General features: G+C 32.2%; 1 protein-coding gene across 3 annotated transcripts in view; it reads left to right on the top strand.

Annotated features, from left to right (window-relative positions):
* The window catches only part of LOC110994588 (transcriptional activator cubitus interruptus), an 86,340-nt gene that overhangs the window by 61,294 nt on the left and 6,830 nt on the right, over positions 1 to 18,216 (top strand). For 2 of the 3 annotated variants that reach the window (XM_045632141.1, XM_045632142.1), the window contains exons 4-10: positions 14,693 to 14,785; positions 15,010 to 15,213; positions 15,439 to 15,613; positions 15,914 to 16,057; positions 16,616 to 16,790; positions 17,341 to 17,535; positions 17,963 to 18,127. In XM_045632141.1, the coding sequence (XP_045488097.1) occupies positions 14,693 to 14,785; positions 15,010 to 15,213; positions 15,439 to 15,613; positions 15,914 to 16,057; positions 16,616 to 16,790; positions 17,341 to 17,535; positions 17,963 to 18,127 (1,151 nt within the window). The remainder of the gene's footprint in view (positions 1 to 14,692; positions 14,786 to 15,009; positions 15,214 to 15,438; positions 15,614 to 15,913; positions 16,058 to 16,615; positions 16,791 to 17,340; positions 17,536 to 17,962; positions 18,128 to 18,216) is intronic. The other variant, XM_045632143.1, reaches the window with a different exon arrangement.

Raw genomic sequence — 18,216 nt, 5'->3', positions numbered from 1 at the left:
TAAGGGAATAATAATGACTTTTTAATAACCTAGAAGAATATAGGTCTGTAGTGAACGCTCCTTCCGGTCACTGGTTTGTAATCCGATAGGGCTCCGGTATCAAGTATAAACATAGCACCCGGCAGGATGGTGTAATGCCACCTTCGTTGGCTTTGGTTTTTGAGCTTTATTATCTATATGCATTAGAAAAAATATGTACTAATATGTTCAATACATATAGAGGTGTGGTTCTAGAAATTCTTTATTAATTATTTGTAAATGGTCGATAATTATAAACAGAAATATAACGTATTTAATTTTAAAGTGTTATTTATTGTATTATAAATAGAATTTTCTAAATTATTTATTTATCTCTAATGGTTGCATAAAACCATCCAAGTTTGAAAAAATTGCACCTAATTGAGCGTTATCTAAGGTTGTAAGACGAGTCGGTTGCGGTAAGTCGATATTCCAGGTCTCTGGACGATTTCGGTCAGCCGCCGAAGGTTGCCATCCGAACGGGTCGGCCTTTTTTTAAAAACCATTTTCCGCGAAAGCGTAACTTAAGAAACAAAGGTTTGGTTATTTTTTAACCATTTCTTATTTCTCCTTTTATATACCTATATTTATTATGTTCAATTGAGATATATAACACTTCCTGTTAGCATTCGTTAAAAACCTGATTAAACGCTCTATCAAGCATGAAATATGATATTTAAATCACGGACTAAGTATTCAATTAATATAAAAAGGCATCGAGCCAAAAAACCTTCGCAAAAAAACCCTACTATAAAAAGCTAAATATCATATAACATTTTAACAATATAATTAAAGCGGCTAGCTCACCCGACTGTTATGCTAAATATAGACTGCCGTCGACTGCAAAATTTCGCAAGCGAAGTGACATGCCGAAACTTAATAACTTACTCAGAAATGCACCAACAAATTGGAAGCCGGTCCTCCAACCGGCTCTGTAACCCTACACTGCCTTACCGAACTCTCCGACACATATAAATCGTATTTTTATTCAAATTGAGCTTGCGTGCCGCGATAAAGCCTTCTTAAAAACAAATAAGAACTCCTTTAAGGCACGGCAGTCGAAAATCAACCTTATATTCACGGAATAGAACATATAATTGTCTTAGATATACTGTAGTTTTAAACGAGACACAAGAAGCTTTAAGATTGCAAGGGATGTTCTTTCCGAAACAACAATTAAATTAAGCGGAACACGATTATTCGAACAAACGTACAAAACTATGTACTAACTATATATGTGATATATGTTTAACTGTCACAATTGCTGATTGAAAATATCTGTTAAAATATTAATTTTAACAGATAATATTTTCAATGTGTTAAAAGCTTAATTTTCAAGCGAGATTTCTACTCAATTTTTCTTGGTTAAGATTCAGCCTTGGCAAGAGTTAAAAACAACTGTGTAATAACAGCACAGGTGATTAAGTACATGCCCGTAAATGGACGCGCGAAGTTAATTTACTGACGTCATTTTAACACCAATTAAATCACGACTCGGAGTCATAAACGAATCCCTAATCAAGAAATCCAATGTTCGATATATCGTTAAACGTCTTTAAAATCGATACGCCGAATTATTATTTATGTATTCGTACTGAATCGGAGTATACGTCTTCGTTCGATAATCGTAAATTAAGCTCCAACTGGTAACTGAGCGTAAAAACTGAACCAAAGATTGAGAGTTCATGTTGCTTCGAAGTTACAAAAGGAAAAAGACTCAAGCGCTGTGAAAAAGTGAGAAGGATAGCATATGTCAAGTGAGTGGGCCATTGGTACATTGTTAAAGTGATAATGAAATGTATTATGAATCCTTGCTGGTAAACAATATAATAGTAGAGTTTCTAGTCGATGTAACTGGAGAAACAATAATTAATTTATAATAATCCAAGTTAGGACGTGGTTTCAGGATTCAACCTTTTGATTAGGACTTTAATACCTAGACAGGAAGTAACATGTAGTTATTTTTAACTGATTATTCACAATATTCCGTTGTAAACTGAGCAGTGTTATCCTAGTGGTTCAGCGTGCGACCATTATCCTTTAGGTCGAGGTTCGATCACCGGCTGTGCACCAATGGATTTTCTGTCTATGTGCGCATTTAAGATTCATGCTCGAACGGTGTAGGAAAACATCGTGAAGAAGCTTGCCTTAAATCAAAACAGCCGACGGCGTGTGTCAGGAACAGAAGGCTGATCATCTACTTGCTTATTAGATTGCCTATAGGCAAGTAGAGGCATTAGTTTTTTTTAACATTTTCTTCCTTACAGTGTTTTAACTCAAAATATAAACGAATACACAGTTCTTAGTTTCTTTGGCAAATGGTTATTTATCAAATATACTTATAAACAAAAAACTTAAATTAATGTAAGTCAATTATCAATTTTACAATACGAATGTTACCGAGAACGGAACGCATTATGATTATTTAATCAACCCTTTATGTATTTAAAGGCACTTAAAAACGTTCCGTTTATCAAATGAACCGAATCCCAGACCCTAATCATTGTCATGGTGAAAGAGAAACCGGAACGAGTTTTAGAGCGAGATAGAATGAACATGACAAGTCGTCGGATTAAAGAAAACGATATTGAATACGATGCAATGTTTAGCTTAGCCATACATTGCTGAGTTTGTTACCGTAATGTTTCTCAAAATCTAAGAAATTTAGTTTTGATAGAACGTGGTAAATGGACCGCAGACTCAACAAATGTTAGGGGATGCCGTCATGGACACTCAATGCAAGACGATCTTAAGTCGAATTGGTTCGGAAATATTTCAGTGGGCAGTTGGTTCCACATATTCTTCTACGGAAAACTGTCTTAAAAGCGCTCAGTTGTAAACCGACGAACGTAAGGGTGATACTGGTGGATTTTCGTATTCTGCATTATGGTTAATTTATTTATTTATTAAGGAAACTAAACTGATACACAGTACAGTAATAAAAAATAGTACAACTTAAAATAAATACATTGGACATATACACAAATAGTTAAGATAAAAGTTGTCTATCTATTCAATAAATCTTTATCTTATTTTATTTCAAAAATGTCCTCTTGTGCCGCCTTAAACTAAAAATCGCTATTTTGACAACATTGATAATTCACATTTATTTATTTATTTACAAACGCACTACAGTCATGTTTAAGAAATATATTAATATAGGTTTTAATTTTACAAGCATATAAAAGCTATATTTTCCTTTAATTGCTTAACAAACGCAAAAAGCATCAAAGGATGATTTAAAGTGTTAGCAACTATGGATACCCAGACTTTTTCCAAATCACGAGTTTTCTCAAAACACATTCTTCCGAAAGGAAGGACAAATAGGATACCTTAACGTAAATGAAGTTTTAAACCGTCGCCAGTGTATTTATGATAACCATTATTAAATAATCCATCGTAGCTATTATATAAAACCACAGATGTTTTTAATATAATCACGGAGCAATGTATTACGTGTTGATAAAAATTGTCACCAACACACAGGATATTTTAAAATCAGAAGGCTTAATTTTGATTTCGGCTTTAATTGAGCCACTTTTTATTAGAAATGTCTCTGGAATTTCATGTTATAAAATTGGGATACATTTGTGTATTTTTTCTCGGTCGAGCAATGCCATTTTATGTCTTGTTGCGAATTTTAAGTGCGTCGGATTTGCATAATGGTTTTAGCATAATGTCATTTACAAATTACCTTCTTAAGTTTGGTTATTACGTTAAATTATACGCGGTTAAGACTCTAAGCTTTAAAATTGAGTAACTGTAAAAAAGCCCGAATCTTTTTCAAAACAAATTATTATTAAATCCAACAGATACAGACTTTAAAGATCTTGATGTAAATAATACAAAATTGGTAACAGAAATAAATAGTACTTAATCATACTAGTTACAAATGTCATTTTTCTAATAAAGACGACAAAATAGGCAGGGAATTAACTAAATAAAATAAATAATAAAAAAATAATCAATATCGCACCAAAGCTCCTAAGAGAGCGTGGTCAGTGTTAGTAGCCTGGCAACGCCTGGCATCGCCATTATTATAGTACATATTACTTCAGTTTCCTGCCCGTTCGAACTCTAAATCTAAACAACTGGAGAAATATGGACGTCTTTTCTTGTTAGAACTCTATAATCACACTGATTGACTGATATCACTAATGATAAATATTTAACTGCTTAATGTAGTTAATTATTCATCATCAGTCCTTTCAACTGAATCCAAAAATTATAATGAAATTCTTCTTAGGGCCCTTTGAGAAAAGAGTGTACCAATACTTGAAAAGCCGGCAACGCAACTGCCTTGTGGCAATATTAGTGTCCATGGGCGGTTATCTCTAACATCAGATGAGTTTCCTGTTACAGAAAATAATATTTTTATCAAAATAAGCCAGTAATGCATTTAATTAGATTAATTCTTGATTAATTAAACACTTAAGTAATTCTTAATCGTTTCTATATAATATAAATTGCAAATACTTTATATTAACTTATAAGCTATTTATCAATGCCAACGCAACAAGGACTGCTTTGTATGATTGACGATATACACCACATAACCTGCTGTGTTCGTAAAGTAAAATACGTCTTCAGCTATAGTTACAACCTTTGCGTTAATGTTATTATCATTTATTACAGCTTTATTAATATGAACTGGTTTTGATTAAGCTATAGAAGTTAAAATTAAATGAAGTTAAAAATTAAAATCATTAATTATTAAATGACTAAAATGATTAACACAAAAAGTGTTCTTGAATTTAGGTAAATCAAAAACTAGGCCGAGACTACTACACAGCAAATCATTTTTTTGAGATTTATTCATAGTAACACTTAAAACAGAAAGAGACTCAAAAATTATCAGTTTAGTCATATTTACGGACCCGACCTGTGTGTGATGACGGCCTGTGCACACGTCTTGCATACAAAAAAACAAATTCTAAATCTAAACTCCACGAATCCACTTCACAAGGCACAACAGATTCATGAAAGTCGATCCAACATTACGATTAACATTTAGAGGAGTTGAACAAACATACACATTTATATAATACGAAAAGTCCCGTTATATCATTAGTTATAAAATGCAGGTACATGCATATATTTTTTATGTATTTTAATGGTAGAATTATCGGTGTAGATATTGTATTGTGCAATAAATGGCCTTTGCTATATAAAAAGCGTTTAATACTAAACCCTTCCCCAATAGTTCCGAATACTTGATATTTTAAGATTTAACTAATAGATAAGTTCATAATAAATGTTTTGAACGTTTCTCTACACACTGAGAACCAAACCCGTTTGATTACGATGAAAAAACCGTGAGTCGGAACGATTGATCAGCTTCGTATCGAGATTGAGACATCTTAAAACGAGTTCCAGTATCGGCTTGACGTGTGGCGCAAGTTGGTGATGGCGGCGTTTTGTTAAACAATTATTATTCAAAGGTACATAGTCTTAAGTGTTTGTTCATGTGCATGCAATAAACACACCGTAGTCGAGATACTACTTATTTTAGATTAATAATATGTTTTTTCAATTGTCCTTAGAAGGTCAAGAATCTAAATATCTATTGCCATATTCCACAACTTTTTTTATTTTCAAGAAAAGAGCGTACCGATTCTTAAAAGGCCGGCAACGCAATCGCGAGCCCTCTGGCATTGAATGCGTCCATGGGCGGCGGTATCATTTAACATACTGTCACTGTATTATGAATTATTATTGTTAATGTTTAAGGGAGAAAAATAAATAAATTATTATTATTATTATTATTATTATCAGGTGAGCCTCCTGCCCGTTTGTCTTAAATCAATACCAATTCACAACTATAGAAGCAATGAAACAATTTTACAATCAGCTGTTAAATAAAAAGTTTTACTCTTCAACGCAATCATATAAAAGTTCCCGTAAGGTGATCATACAAATAAAACTTGAGACGTATCATAACTATATCTATTTAAAGATTTAACTTGGCGCCGGGTAGATAGTATCGTTGACCCCAGATCTGGTCCTCAACCATTAAGTACCACAATACAGCGAGGAAATGCCAGCATTTAACGTACATTGCCACACGACCAAACTTTTTAAATTTATTTTGATTTTCTATCAATCAATTCTTACTAGTATTATTATTAAGTCTTAAATTATGTCGTAATTCGAATGTCAAGTTAAATAAATATTACTTTCAAATGCCACGCTTTCCGGCATTCATTTAACCTGTGTTCACTCTTCCGATTTAATTAACATAATCTATCTGACAGGGAAATTAAATGAAATCCCTTCATCGCATGACTTGGACCAAACAGTTCCGCCCACGACACACGCTTAATAATCGTTCTCAGAAAGTTTTCCAGTTTTTTAACCACACCGATAGAAACGTATAATAATTACTTCATGCGTTCGATACTAGTTTTATCCGATTGTTTTATTCATTGCCTCTTTGATAATCGATTTCATAGGTTGTATTTCAATTAGCGATATGATTCAAATTTACGTTGATATAGGAAAATAAAGGTTTATATGAATTCTGTGCTAATAAGGCGAATTGATAAAGGAATCTTAAGTGTATATGTTAGTCAGACTTTGACATACAGATTCTAATGTACTAAAAAACAAAACATAGAACAGGCCATATCGCTACTAATCGAGCGATAGATAATAAATTTATACGAGGACAAGAAAATAAATATAAGAGGAATGTAAAGAACAAGAGTTTGAAAATTATAATACAAAATAATAATAATACTGTACTTAATACAAATAAAGAATTGTTATTAAAATGAGTATTTACTAGACTTATCTCGGAAGATTGTATGTTTGTGATGAATAAATGCAAAAACTACTATATCGCTTTCAAACATTGTTTCACCATTAAAATGATGCATTATAAGTAACATAGGCTAAAAATATTTTAATAATTGAAATGAACGCCCGTAGCCGCTTATAAATATAAAGTATATCCAAAAATACACAAATATTGATAATTTACAATATTCTTAACCTACTTACATAGTAATAATAATTATATTTGATTAAAAAGTTTGGCCACTGTGTACTTTGAATGCTGGCTATTCCTCGCCGACTTACAGCAGCTTTGGGGACATCGGAACTATCTACTAGGCGCCAACTGAAATTATAAAGTCTCTACTCCAAAGGACCAAAAATAAATCAAGTTCACCAAAGAAATTAGGAAATTAAAAATGCAAATATATTAAAACATTCAAACGCTTTAGAAGACGAGAAAGATTTTCAGTACCACACACAATTATTTTTATATGTCATACATATAATCAATAAGGAAAGTATAATCTATCTCTAGGTTTATTTGTTTAACAAAATATGTGTTGAGGGAAACATAAATCATTCAAAGAGCATCAAGCGGTACGGTTGCTTCCAAGAAGGTTAATTAACAAGTTAACACGTGTTTTTGCAAATCCGCCCATGTGGTGACGATATGCTGCATAAAATTAAATATTTTGTCAACTGAACTTTTTTTAAATCATTGTTTAACAGGAACTGTATAGGGATAGTAGGAGGAGTAGTTCAAGTATGGGGGAGGGGGGGTCTTGTAAAATACGATGCGTTACAAAAAATTGTTTTAAGTATTATTAACGTGCTTAAACAATACTAGGTATTTTAGAGACTTTCCGGTACTTTACGTTACATAATTCTGACTTTTAGATAGTAATTAACACACGACGTTTAAAACGGGAAGAGGGTACAGAAAAACATTACATTGTGGTTTATTCTATTTAATAAAAAAATATCGTTTTATTTAAGTAATAAAAATTTCAGTAACATTGATGACTGGAAGCCTTCCACGTTCCGTTTCACAAGACACTTTGTTACTTTGTGGAATCGACTCCCGGTGGAGGGTTTCAAGGGGAGATACGACCTCCAATTGTTTAAATAAATCGTAAACTCCTCCCTCCAAAGCCGGCAACGCATCCGCTAAAATGTGTGTCAATGGGCTACGATGACTGTCCCTTTTGGGCGTCCCCCTCGTTTGTTGCAAAGTATAAAATAACGCAATCTGGTCGCAACCTGACAATCGTAACCTAACAAATTCTGTCACCATTTCTTTAACCAGGATTATTAAACATAGGCGCTATTTATTTTCAAGTATATAACAACAATTAAGCGATAAGGCAGGTCGCATATTATGATATCCCCATTACATAGGTACATAGTCATGAATGAATTATCATAATTAGTAAAACAGTATTGGTTGGTAATAATTAAATATTTACCTTATAGTTGATTGGTTAGAGCAGACAAATATTGATTTAGTATTGACATGCTATGTATTGAGGTTATGGCCACATACCAACGAGGTTTTAAGTTCGAATCTGAATAAAGTTTCAGATACAATTTGCATACTTCTATTGTTATATGTTTTCTATCTATGACTAGTAAATAGCAAAAGGTCTGGTTATTATTTCAAAATCATAAATTTAATAAGTTATTTTATTCCAACACACAAATATTTACAATTTTCTTACTATATAGTTATAATAATTTCTAAATAGAAAATTTAAATAAATTTTTAAAGTTTGGTCCCTGAATACCTTCTGGCAGCATTTCCTCGGTATATTGCGACTAGCTCTGGGGTCACTGGTACTATCTACCAGGCTCCAACTTAAATTTTTAATTAGCACCTGTGCACTTAAACCCATGGCCCAAGAGTCTCCAGGGAACAAAATCTAAGATGCAAACTATTATATACTGTAAATATTATTATAGTCCGCAATCCACAGAAATATCATGGTATACATCTGTTTCCTCAAGATATGTACCACCACTGTGCGAGGAAGTTTCTTTGCGTTTAGAAAGAAAGATACCTTATACAATTCCTTTGTATAAGCTAACATTTCTTGGTCAGCACTTTCTTCATCAAAGAGACATTTCTACATTACAAAATGTTAAACAATAGTAGGGGTTGAGTCCCAGACAGATGCGGTCTTGAACCGTGGTGGAAATAGGTGCCACCTTCTGAAGATGGGTTAAAGCACAAAAAAGTTACGGAAGCTCACTTCTTAACAAGCTACGAAATAAACCCCTAAATCTATTTCGGAACGTAATTAAATCACCCTTCGGATAATTGGTTCAGAATTCCGGAAGAGCATGTGCACGCAGCTTGGGGTATCAATTTCAATAATTACTGTTTACCCCACACCAATTATCACTTTAATTTAAACGATATATACAATTTCTAAATTATGATTACCTAACCATTAACAAGCCACAATTGTTTAATATGTAGTCTTCAGGTTATGAATACAATTTTAATCGTCACATACAAGTATATATCGTACCCATATGTACCTACTTACTGTCTTATTTATTGTATTTTCTTATATTAAGTTAAATATTTTTTATAGTTATATTTCTATCATAGTAATTATACAAAATAGTTTTAAATTGGAGTGCAATATTTGAAATACTTGAATTTCAAATTTAGGTATTTGCGAAATTAAAACAAGGCTATAACATTTATAGTTATAACTATATAAATGTACGAACGAATAAACGAGACGTAGCAATTACGAGTCGTAATGTGATACAGACGAGTGTGTATTTAAATTATGAACTAATAACATTATGATGAATTAAGCGGGCGACGTGTAAAATAAATTGTTTGGTTAACGAAAAGCCACTGGTTATATCAATCAAAGCCTCAAATTATAATTTTTTACCTTTTTGGTTCTGAGAAGGTCTACCTGCTATCAAGTATCACCTTTGATTATAACATAAAAACCTCGTTATAATAGGGTTGTCTATATGCTTTTTATTAGTTCCCGCTAATAATAAGGTAAGGATACAACCAATTCTGACATAAGTGTTTCTTATTTACTGTCTATGATCAGCTGTCAAGTATTTCTCTATATTAAAATTATAAGTAAATTTGTTTTAGGATAAGGATTTTAAAATAAAATTATATATGACTTGGCAGGAATTAAACTGGAACTAGTGAGTGATAATTTATTCAACTTATATTTAAAATATCGCTGGGTAACATCGTTTTTAATTTATAAAAACTAGTTTTTTAAGTACATCATATATATATATCAATATTACCTATAGTATAAGTAACAATTTATTGTTTAATATTAATAACAATTATTAAGGTTAACATTACATTTGAAAAGAGTATAAACTTTTACAAAAAATAAATATAAAGTAGGTAAATCTTATCTTATATCTTTAAACGAGCAATTCTTGTATATATATATATAATTGGCATCTCGGGATCGGCTACAACGATTTTCATGAAATTTAGTATACGGGGGGTTTCGAGGGCGATTAATCGATCTAGCTAGGAATTAATGATATAAAATAACAAAAAGGTGGTGTTTGAGTAGTCCCAATTTAAACGGAAAAATGTATCTTCCTGACATCTATCTAATAATAATACTATTTTTTGTTTAAATTTCTTTAACGACACAACAACACTAAAGCAATTCAGCATATATATTCTATACTGTTCATATTTCATCATTTTATTAGTATGTAATTCGTACTTAAATATAATTTCCAAAAAACACAATTTATAAAAAAATAAAAATACGGCCATCCAGGTACTATATATTATAACATTAATATGACCTTGAGGTAATTCAGAGAATAATAAATATCTTAAACGTAGAAAGTCTAAATGCATGAGGACTTAAAAAAACAGGTAACGTGTCAGTCTCATCCACACTGACACACACTTAACAGTTTGAGTCTATGACAAGGAGTAATTTGATATACAGTCAAAATCTGTTAACAACATGGTTAGGTCGAACAGACGATGACGTTGTTATTAAGAATCTAATACAATAGAATGCAGCCGGGACCTTTAATTGTAGTCAAAATAACCAGTATTTTGTTCTGAACGATATCGTCGTTAACGGTTTTGACATAATGTGTCAAAAATACGAACGTGGCAACCCTGAATGTGGCTAAAACAACGCAGACTAATCAGTTTTATGACATTTGATGTTTTAATGCTATTTGGTAGCAATTTAATTTTACGCCAACATTTTGGAAAACTTAAATTAACTGGCAGTATCATTTTACGAGTTGTAATTGCGGGTTTTCGCGATTTTTAACTCTGGTCCGATTATGTTAGTGTTCTGTACTTTTTTGTTTTCTAAGTAACGCCATTTTGTGGCAATTATACCAACGCGATAAATAACATGGGGAATTAGCAATAAGTAAATTAGTGGCGGTAACCTTTTAGGGCCTCTGAATTTCTAAAAGGCATGTAGGTGATCAGCCTTCTGTGACTGACACACGCCGCCTACTTTTGGGTCTAAGGCAAGAGTTCCCTCGATATTTTCCTTCATTGTTCGAGCAAATGAAATTGCGTACATAAAGTCCATTAGTCCGCAGCCGGAGATCGAACATACGGCCTTAGGTATGAGAGTCGAACGCTAAAGACACTAGGCAATAAAAAAAGTAACTAACTATGTGAAATACAATTTAATGTTAATCAGTTTTTTTTATTTTAAAAGACTTTAAGAGTCGCTTCATTGATTTCTACAGAACTTTAAACGTTTCAAATAATATTATTCTTTGAATTAAATTAAACATTAAATCATTGATCATGCCGCCTAACCTAATTAAAATATCAGGTCGCCATAGACAATTTTACGCCCGATCGGAGACGATAATACATTCGAATAAAAAGCGACTCAATCGAATTAATATTCGACTATTCGTAAAAAGAATTCTCTAAGACGGCATTCGTAAGTTTTTATTGATTCTCACGGAATGAAGACGTACGCGGTACGACAAAAGGGACCACACTATACGCGATTTTCGGAATCGCGATTTCTTGAGTGTCCCCTAAATTGGTGGTCTCTCACGCCTACACGCCATTATTTGGAAACTTAATCAAGACGTTTAAATCTTTCGGTGTATGGTATAAAGATATAGGGTTATACCACTGGACTACAAATAAAAATTTATATATTGAAACTATTATAAAAGTTTTGGACTAATTTGAGTTGAATGTTGTTGACAATAAAGTTTAATACGATTTAGTAGATAGTAACGCTCCGACACTTACTTATTTACTTACATAATATACTATAAATTTTGTTATGAAAGAGCTGGGAATCCTGACAAAGGTATTTATTACTTAAAAGAGTTTCCAAATGTTACAAATTATAATGAATTGTTTATAATAAATAAACATATTTACAACAACTTATATTTTATTTATTTCATTTTATAATTACACACATCACAGAACCCTTCCTATGTACACTAAAAAAATTCACTCCCCATATATTTAATATAGCGTAAATTACAACTCTTTATAAGCGCTGCGAAAGATGCGCTCAAAACCAGTCAGTTAAATAATTTCTGCCATGTCCAAACATATAATTAACTGGCATCACGTACTGTTGATTAATAACTAAATAATCACTTTGCAGAATCGTTTTTGTAAGCAAATATACTTGTTAGTGTTTTTATATTAGTTTAATAAGAATTATTTGTATTTTTAATTTATTAGAGATTTATTATTGACGTCCAATTAGTGAATTAGTCTGACATTAGGCTTAAGTGCTAAATAGTTCTAAGCGGACATTTTTTTTACACAAGAATTCTTCTTGGAGACTGTAAGTTCTGTTATTGAACACTTTCTCAAATACATATCCTTTTTTAGTAAATAAGGTGAGTTATTAATCTTGAGTAAGGCTAGTTGGTAATATTGAATGATTTTATTGTGCAGATAGGGTTGCCAAAAATACTGTATTTTCTTTAAATTATACTTTCTACTGATGAAAAAAATATATACAAAATACTGTTTAAGCTACAAATAAATCACACTGAGTTTCTGAAAGATATATATATGTAATTTATAAGTGTGATCAGGCGTATCAATTTTTTTTTAAATATTTGCAAATAGATAATTTGTGCGAGATGCTCTAAAATATATACATATATATATATATATATATATATATAAAACAATAAATACATAAAATACAGTTTAATAATTATCATAGACGTGAATATACTTTATTTCTTGTAAAAAAAAGTTGGTAGCCTAAAAATAGTATAAGTAGTGCGTATGTAATTCATTAAAATAAATTTTATCCAAATTCCCCGCCTGTCTATCTTACAAATTTGTTTTCATAGCAGTTTTTGACATAATATAAATATAAATAAATATAAATATTTAACCAAGAAGAGCGTACCAATTCTTAAAAGGTAGACTCGCGATCATCTAATATTAAAATCTGACGGCATCACTTAGGTCTATAATATCAAAATAAACACGTCTGTTTTATTTTTATAAAACAGAAATATATGGATTCTATTACTAACACTTATTATTTAATTATATTAAATTCACTATATAAAATATTATGGTTTGGTTTGTTTGTTGTTTGGATCAGTAACACTAGATACCTTGAACGATATGCAAAAATAACGACGAATATATTAGTCAAGAATTTTAAGTCAAACTAATAAAAATGCATAAATTAAATCTAAGATTTTTAATACAAATATCTCGTGTCGGCTTTTCACACAAAGATCTAGATCGACGGATTCTAATACGATAACATAAGAATAAATCAGTGTTAATGCGGTGTTGTTGCGTGAACTAGTTTCATTTCTAAGAAAATGAAGTTATTAATCTTTTACGCCATTTTATATTCGAGTTGACATATTAATATGTCTCGATTCGCCATGGCAGCGATTAGCTCCTAACGAGCTGTGACCTCAGACATGGTAATTTAAAATTGTGATAAATTACTGTTTTTTTTTATTATATTAACTACACGTAGTATATGTTTTATGTAAGATTATATCTGGACTATATATATACACATATAGAAGAAGAAGAAATCATTTATTCATGTAGGTAACATAATGTACACTTATGAACGTCAAAAAAAGAAATATACATGAAATGCTTCTAATTTTACATTTACTACCAGTTCTCAAATAAGAACGGAACGGAAGAGAAGAACTGGCAATAAACTCTCCGCCACTCTTTTTAATCGCTATACGCGTATGTATAATAATAATAATAAATAAGTCTTTATTCATTTTAAGTTGGTACATCTTTCTTTTCATAGTGTAAGATTTGGGAACCCTTTTAAGTAAATATACCTGTGTTAGGGTTCCCAGCTCTTCCATAACAAAGTTAATTACTTAAAATAATTTAACCAATTCATTTCCTTTTTATTTTTTACTTATTAAACCGTTATCATCACACCTGATTGTGTGCATAAGTAAGTGTGTGAGAGAGTGAATGAGTGAGTGAGTAAGTGAGTGAATGAGTAACGTGTATTTAAATCGTGGGTCTCAAAAGCAGCTCTAACACTGCATAAGGCGTGATCATAAGCCAGTCTTTTATTAGGGTTTTTAGGTTGTAGGCGGTGAGACGGTAGATGTTAAGCAGCCTATTTAATTTATTATAGATATAGGCTGCTTGCATATTGCGTCTAGCGAAGTCGGTCCTTACGGTCTGACCGACTACAACATCCCTATTTCTTTTTAAGACCAGCCTACTCTCAAACGGAAGCGCTCTGTGGGTTTTTAAAATTAGATGTATGTATATGTATTTAATCATTGGACTTAAATTACTGAATTGAAATTGCTTTAAATAGGCACATTTATAATTTATGTATTAAATGTTGTATAAATTTCCTTCTTTCACTGAATTACTTTTCAGGTCTTGAGTACTTGAGTGCTGCAAGGAGTCTTCATCCAGAACTACACGCGGGTAGTACCCTTGCGAGTCAGGACTTTCAATTGGGATTAGAAGGTAATTATCCTTTATACAACATATTTCCTTAAAAATAATCTTTGACACTACTAGGAGTATCAGATGACAATGTAGGAGGTTCTCAAGTCAGTTCTCGGTGAAACATTAGTTATTACTTAGATAGACATGAGAGGCTGAAAATAAAACCAAGAAGAAGAATAGAAAAGAAAGCATTGGATCTATCAGCATTTAGTACCAATAATATTAATACTGTATCATTTTAGGTTCAAGATTAGCATCACCAAATCGTCTGCGTCTATCTGGCGGTGCGATAAGTGCCTCGGCTAATAGAAAGCGAGCTGTTTCCTGGAGCCCCTACTCCGCGGAGTCATTGGATCTGGCTGCCGTCATCAGGGCGTCTCCGGCTAGTTTAGCTGTGCGGGCACCTTCTGCTGCCTCTACGGGGAGTTATGGGCATCTTAGTGCTGGTGAGTTTTCCACTGAAATTATTTGCACTAGGTTCAAATCTGATATTTTTATTAGAATTTCTTATCATTATACGGTAATTTATATAAACTATAATATATTGAAAATAAAGTCTTTAGCTTTTTATTAATATACTTAGTTTCTTATTGGCTGTTAGTATAAAAAATATATAATTCATCAACAAGAGATCTTGTCATCTAAAGGTGTCTTCTATAAATCTTTTTCAGGTGCGATATCACCGGCTCTATCACTCTCCCACGCATCGCTAGCACAGCAAATCCTGGCACGCGGAGGTAGTGGGGTGCTGCCTGCTGGTGTGCTGTTGGACCCCGCACACCAGCAGGCAGCGGCTGCCGCTGCCCATCATGCTGCTCATGCGCACCTCGTTGCTGGTATCCATAGGTAAGAACAATAAATAGAAGCAAATTTTTAATTGATCTTCTTTATAATTACCTGATTTAATATCCTAGTTCTGTAACATTCCACCCCGCTTATAATTAAGCATTTCTTTCGGTTTTAGTTTTGGATAAATAATAATAACTTGTACATACATAATATTAATAATATTTTCTACGCATATCAGAATTTTATGCAGAAATGATAATAATACTTATTAAAAAGCGATAGTGATTATCGCATCTTGAGACATGTAACTATTAATTTTTTGAACAGTTATTATATTTATCTAACATCGCCTTACAGATCTCACATATCGTCACCAACCCAGTTACTGATAGGCGCTCCGGTGGATGTCGGGCAAGGTTTGAGGTTAGATGGAACACCACCGCAACACATGCAACAGCCTCCACAACAACAGGAAATCACTAGTGTTATGGAAGCTGATAGGTAAATAATCGTCTTATTTTGTTTACTAAGAAAAGTCGATAAAACATCTCTTGCATTTTTTCATTTTATGTGAACATTCTTCATGTTCATGTGACAGTCGTGAATGTCAAAATTTAAGAGTACAGAGGGAGTAGAAGCTTTTGTCTGGATCAAGTGTACAGTCGCTAATTAAAGAGTGAAGTTGGTGACTGATAGTACCGGTAGAGTTGATGCTTTTCTAACTCAACAAATAAGTATCGAATAAAGGCATGGAAATGCACGTATATAACACTGCCACTTTATAATTTTTTAATTTATTTTTGTATTTATATTTTTTTTAATAATTTTACAATATACGTAATTATACAACATAACACATTGTGCATCTTTCTATATGTATAATTTTTCAGTCATCTGTGGTCTGATTTATAAACGACAAATAAATGAATTTTAAATAGCTAATGAATCTTTTGTCAATAGACGAAAGTCTATATGACAATTATTAAATTATAGAAACTTTCAAAACATTTTAAGAATTAAAATATATTAAAGAACGATATAAAACTGACATTTTTTTAGTTCACATTTGCATTACAGTGCCTCAACAGCGATGAACCAGCGCAAGTCACCCCAAAGTCTAATGTCCCGAGAAATGCATTGCAAACCTCTCTCAGCAGCCGCAGAGAGTACGGTGCACGATGGCATCGACTGCAAAGATGAGCCAGGGGACTTCATTGAAACGAATTGCCACTGGGTAAGTCTAAATGTTCATAATTTTTTATTTTTATGTTTCTTTGTACATGTGAAATGTAGTCCTTATTTTTTTTGTGACATTGTTCCTTCCCATACTCCTCCGATCGATTCTTATATTAAACATATTCAGTAAGCCTGAGAATCGCTACTATCTATCTGTCAAACCTGATAAGCGGTGTCCCATATCACTTATCCCAAAAATATTTTTTTAATTTTTAGACAAAAAAGTTTTATTCTTTTATGATACACAAACCCTTGATTTTCATCTACCCTCTAACATCAATCCCTATATTTTATTTGTTGGTTAAGAACTTAAAATTTGAACTCTAAGGTTTATAGAGAAAAATCACAAAAAAACCTAAAAAAATTCAACAAACTGTGGTCGATCCACGATTGACAATCGACGGCAATCACATAATATTAATCACCTGCTACATTTAGAAATTACGAAACGGATAAGAAATGTGAGGCATATACCTAAAAAGTTGTAGCGCCATATGTATATATTATGTTGCTTTAAAATTTATTCATATATTACTTGGCTATTACAGGTCGATTGTAAACTAGAGTTCCCGACACAAGATGACCTCGTGAAACACATAAACACAGACCACATTCATGCGAGCAAAAAGGCATTCGTGTGCCGATGGGTTGGCTGTTCGAGAGACGAAAAGCCCTTCAAGGCTCAATATATGCTGGTCGTGCATATGCGAAGGCATACGGGTGAAAAACCACATAAATGCACGGTAAGTTAGATAGAATTTAATTTTCTTACAAATTACTAGAATATTATTTTATTTATTAAAGTTCACCACAACGTATATAATGTTATAACTATAGTATATGTTACTAGATATCTTATTTAAAATGTATGACAATTATGGTAATCATAAATGTTATAGACAAAAATAATATACAATAAATATACTAGTATTTTGCTTATTGTTAAAATAGAATTCATCAGCAAAACTGGGGATTATCTATCTGATAGGCACTAAACAATGCCTTTTTTAAATGTATCAACCCACTACTGAATATGTCTATAATTGTCACGATTTTGCATATAAAATAATAATTTTTTTGTGGTTTCGAGCATATGTATGACTTCAATGACTAAAAATAAATTATTGAAAGTAAGTAGGTTCTCAACTAAAAAAATATTGTTTTTTACAGTTTGAAGGATGTTGTAAAGCGTACTCCCGTTTGGAAAATCTAAAAACTCACCTCCGGAGTCACACAGGCGAAAAGCCGTACACCTGTGAATATCCCGGCTGTGCGAAAGCATTTTCAAACGCTAGCGATAGGGCTAAACATCAGAACAGAACACACAGCAACGAGGTAAGTTTAAAAAGATTTTATTTCATAAGAATATCATCAGGAAAATCAACCTTCCCAAATATTTTCCCCCTTTTTTAAATTAACAATCC

This window comes from Pieris rapae, chromosome 18 (genome assembly GCF_905147795.1).
Source record: "Pieris rapae chromosome 18, ilPieRapa1.1, whole genome shotgun sequence".
In the NCBI taxonomy this organism is placed as follows: Eukaryota; Metazoa; Arthropoda; class Insecta; order Lepidoptera; family Pieridae; genus Pieris; species Pieris rapae.
The sequence above is the reverse complement of the archived record's forward strand: the minus strand, read 5'-3'. Positions and strand labels throughout refer to the sequence as shown.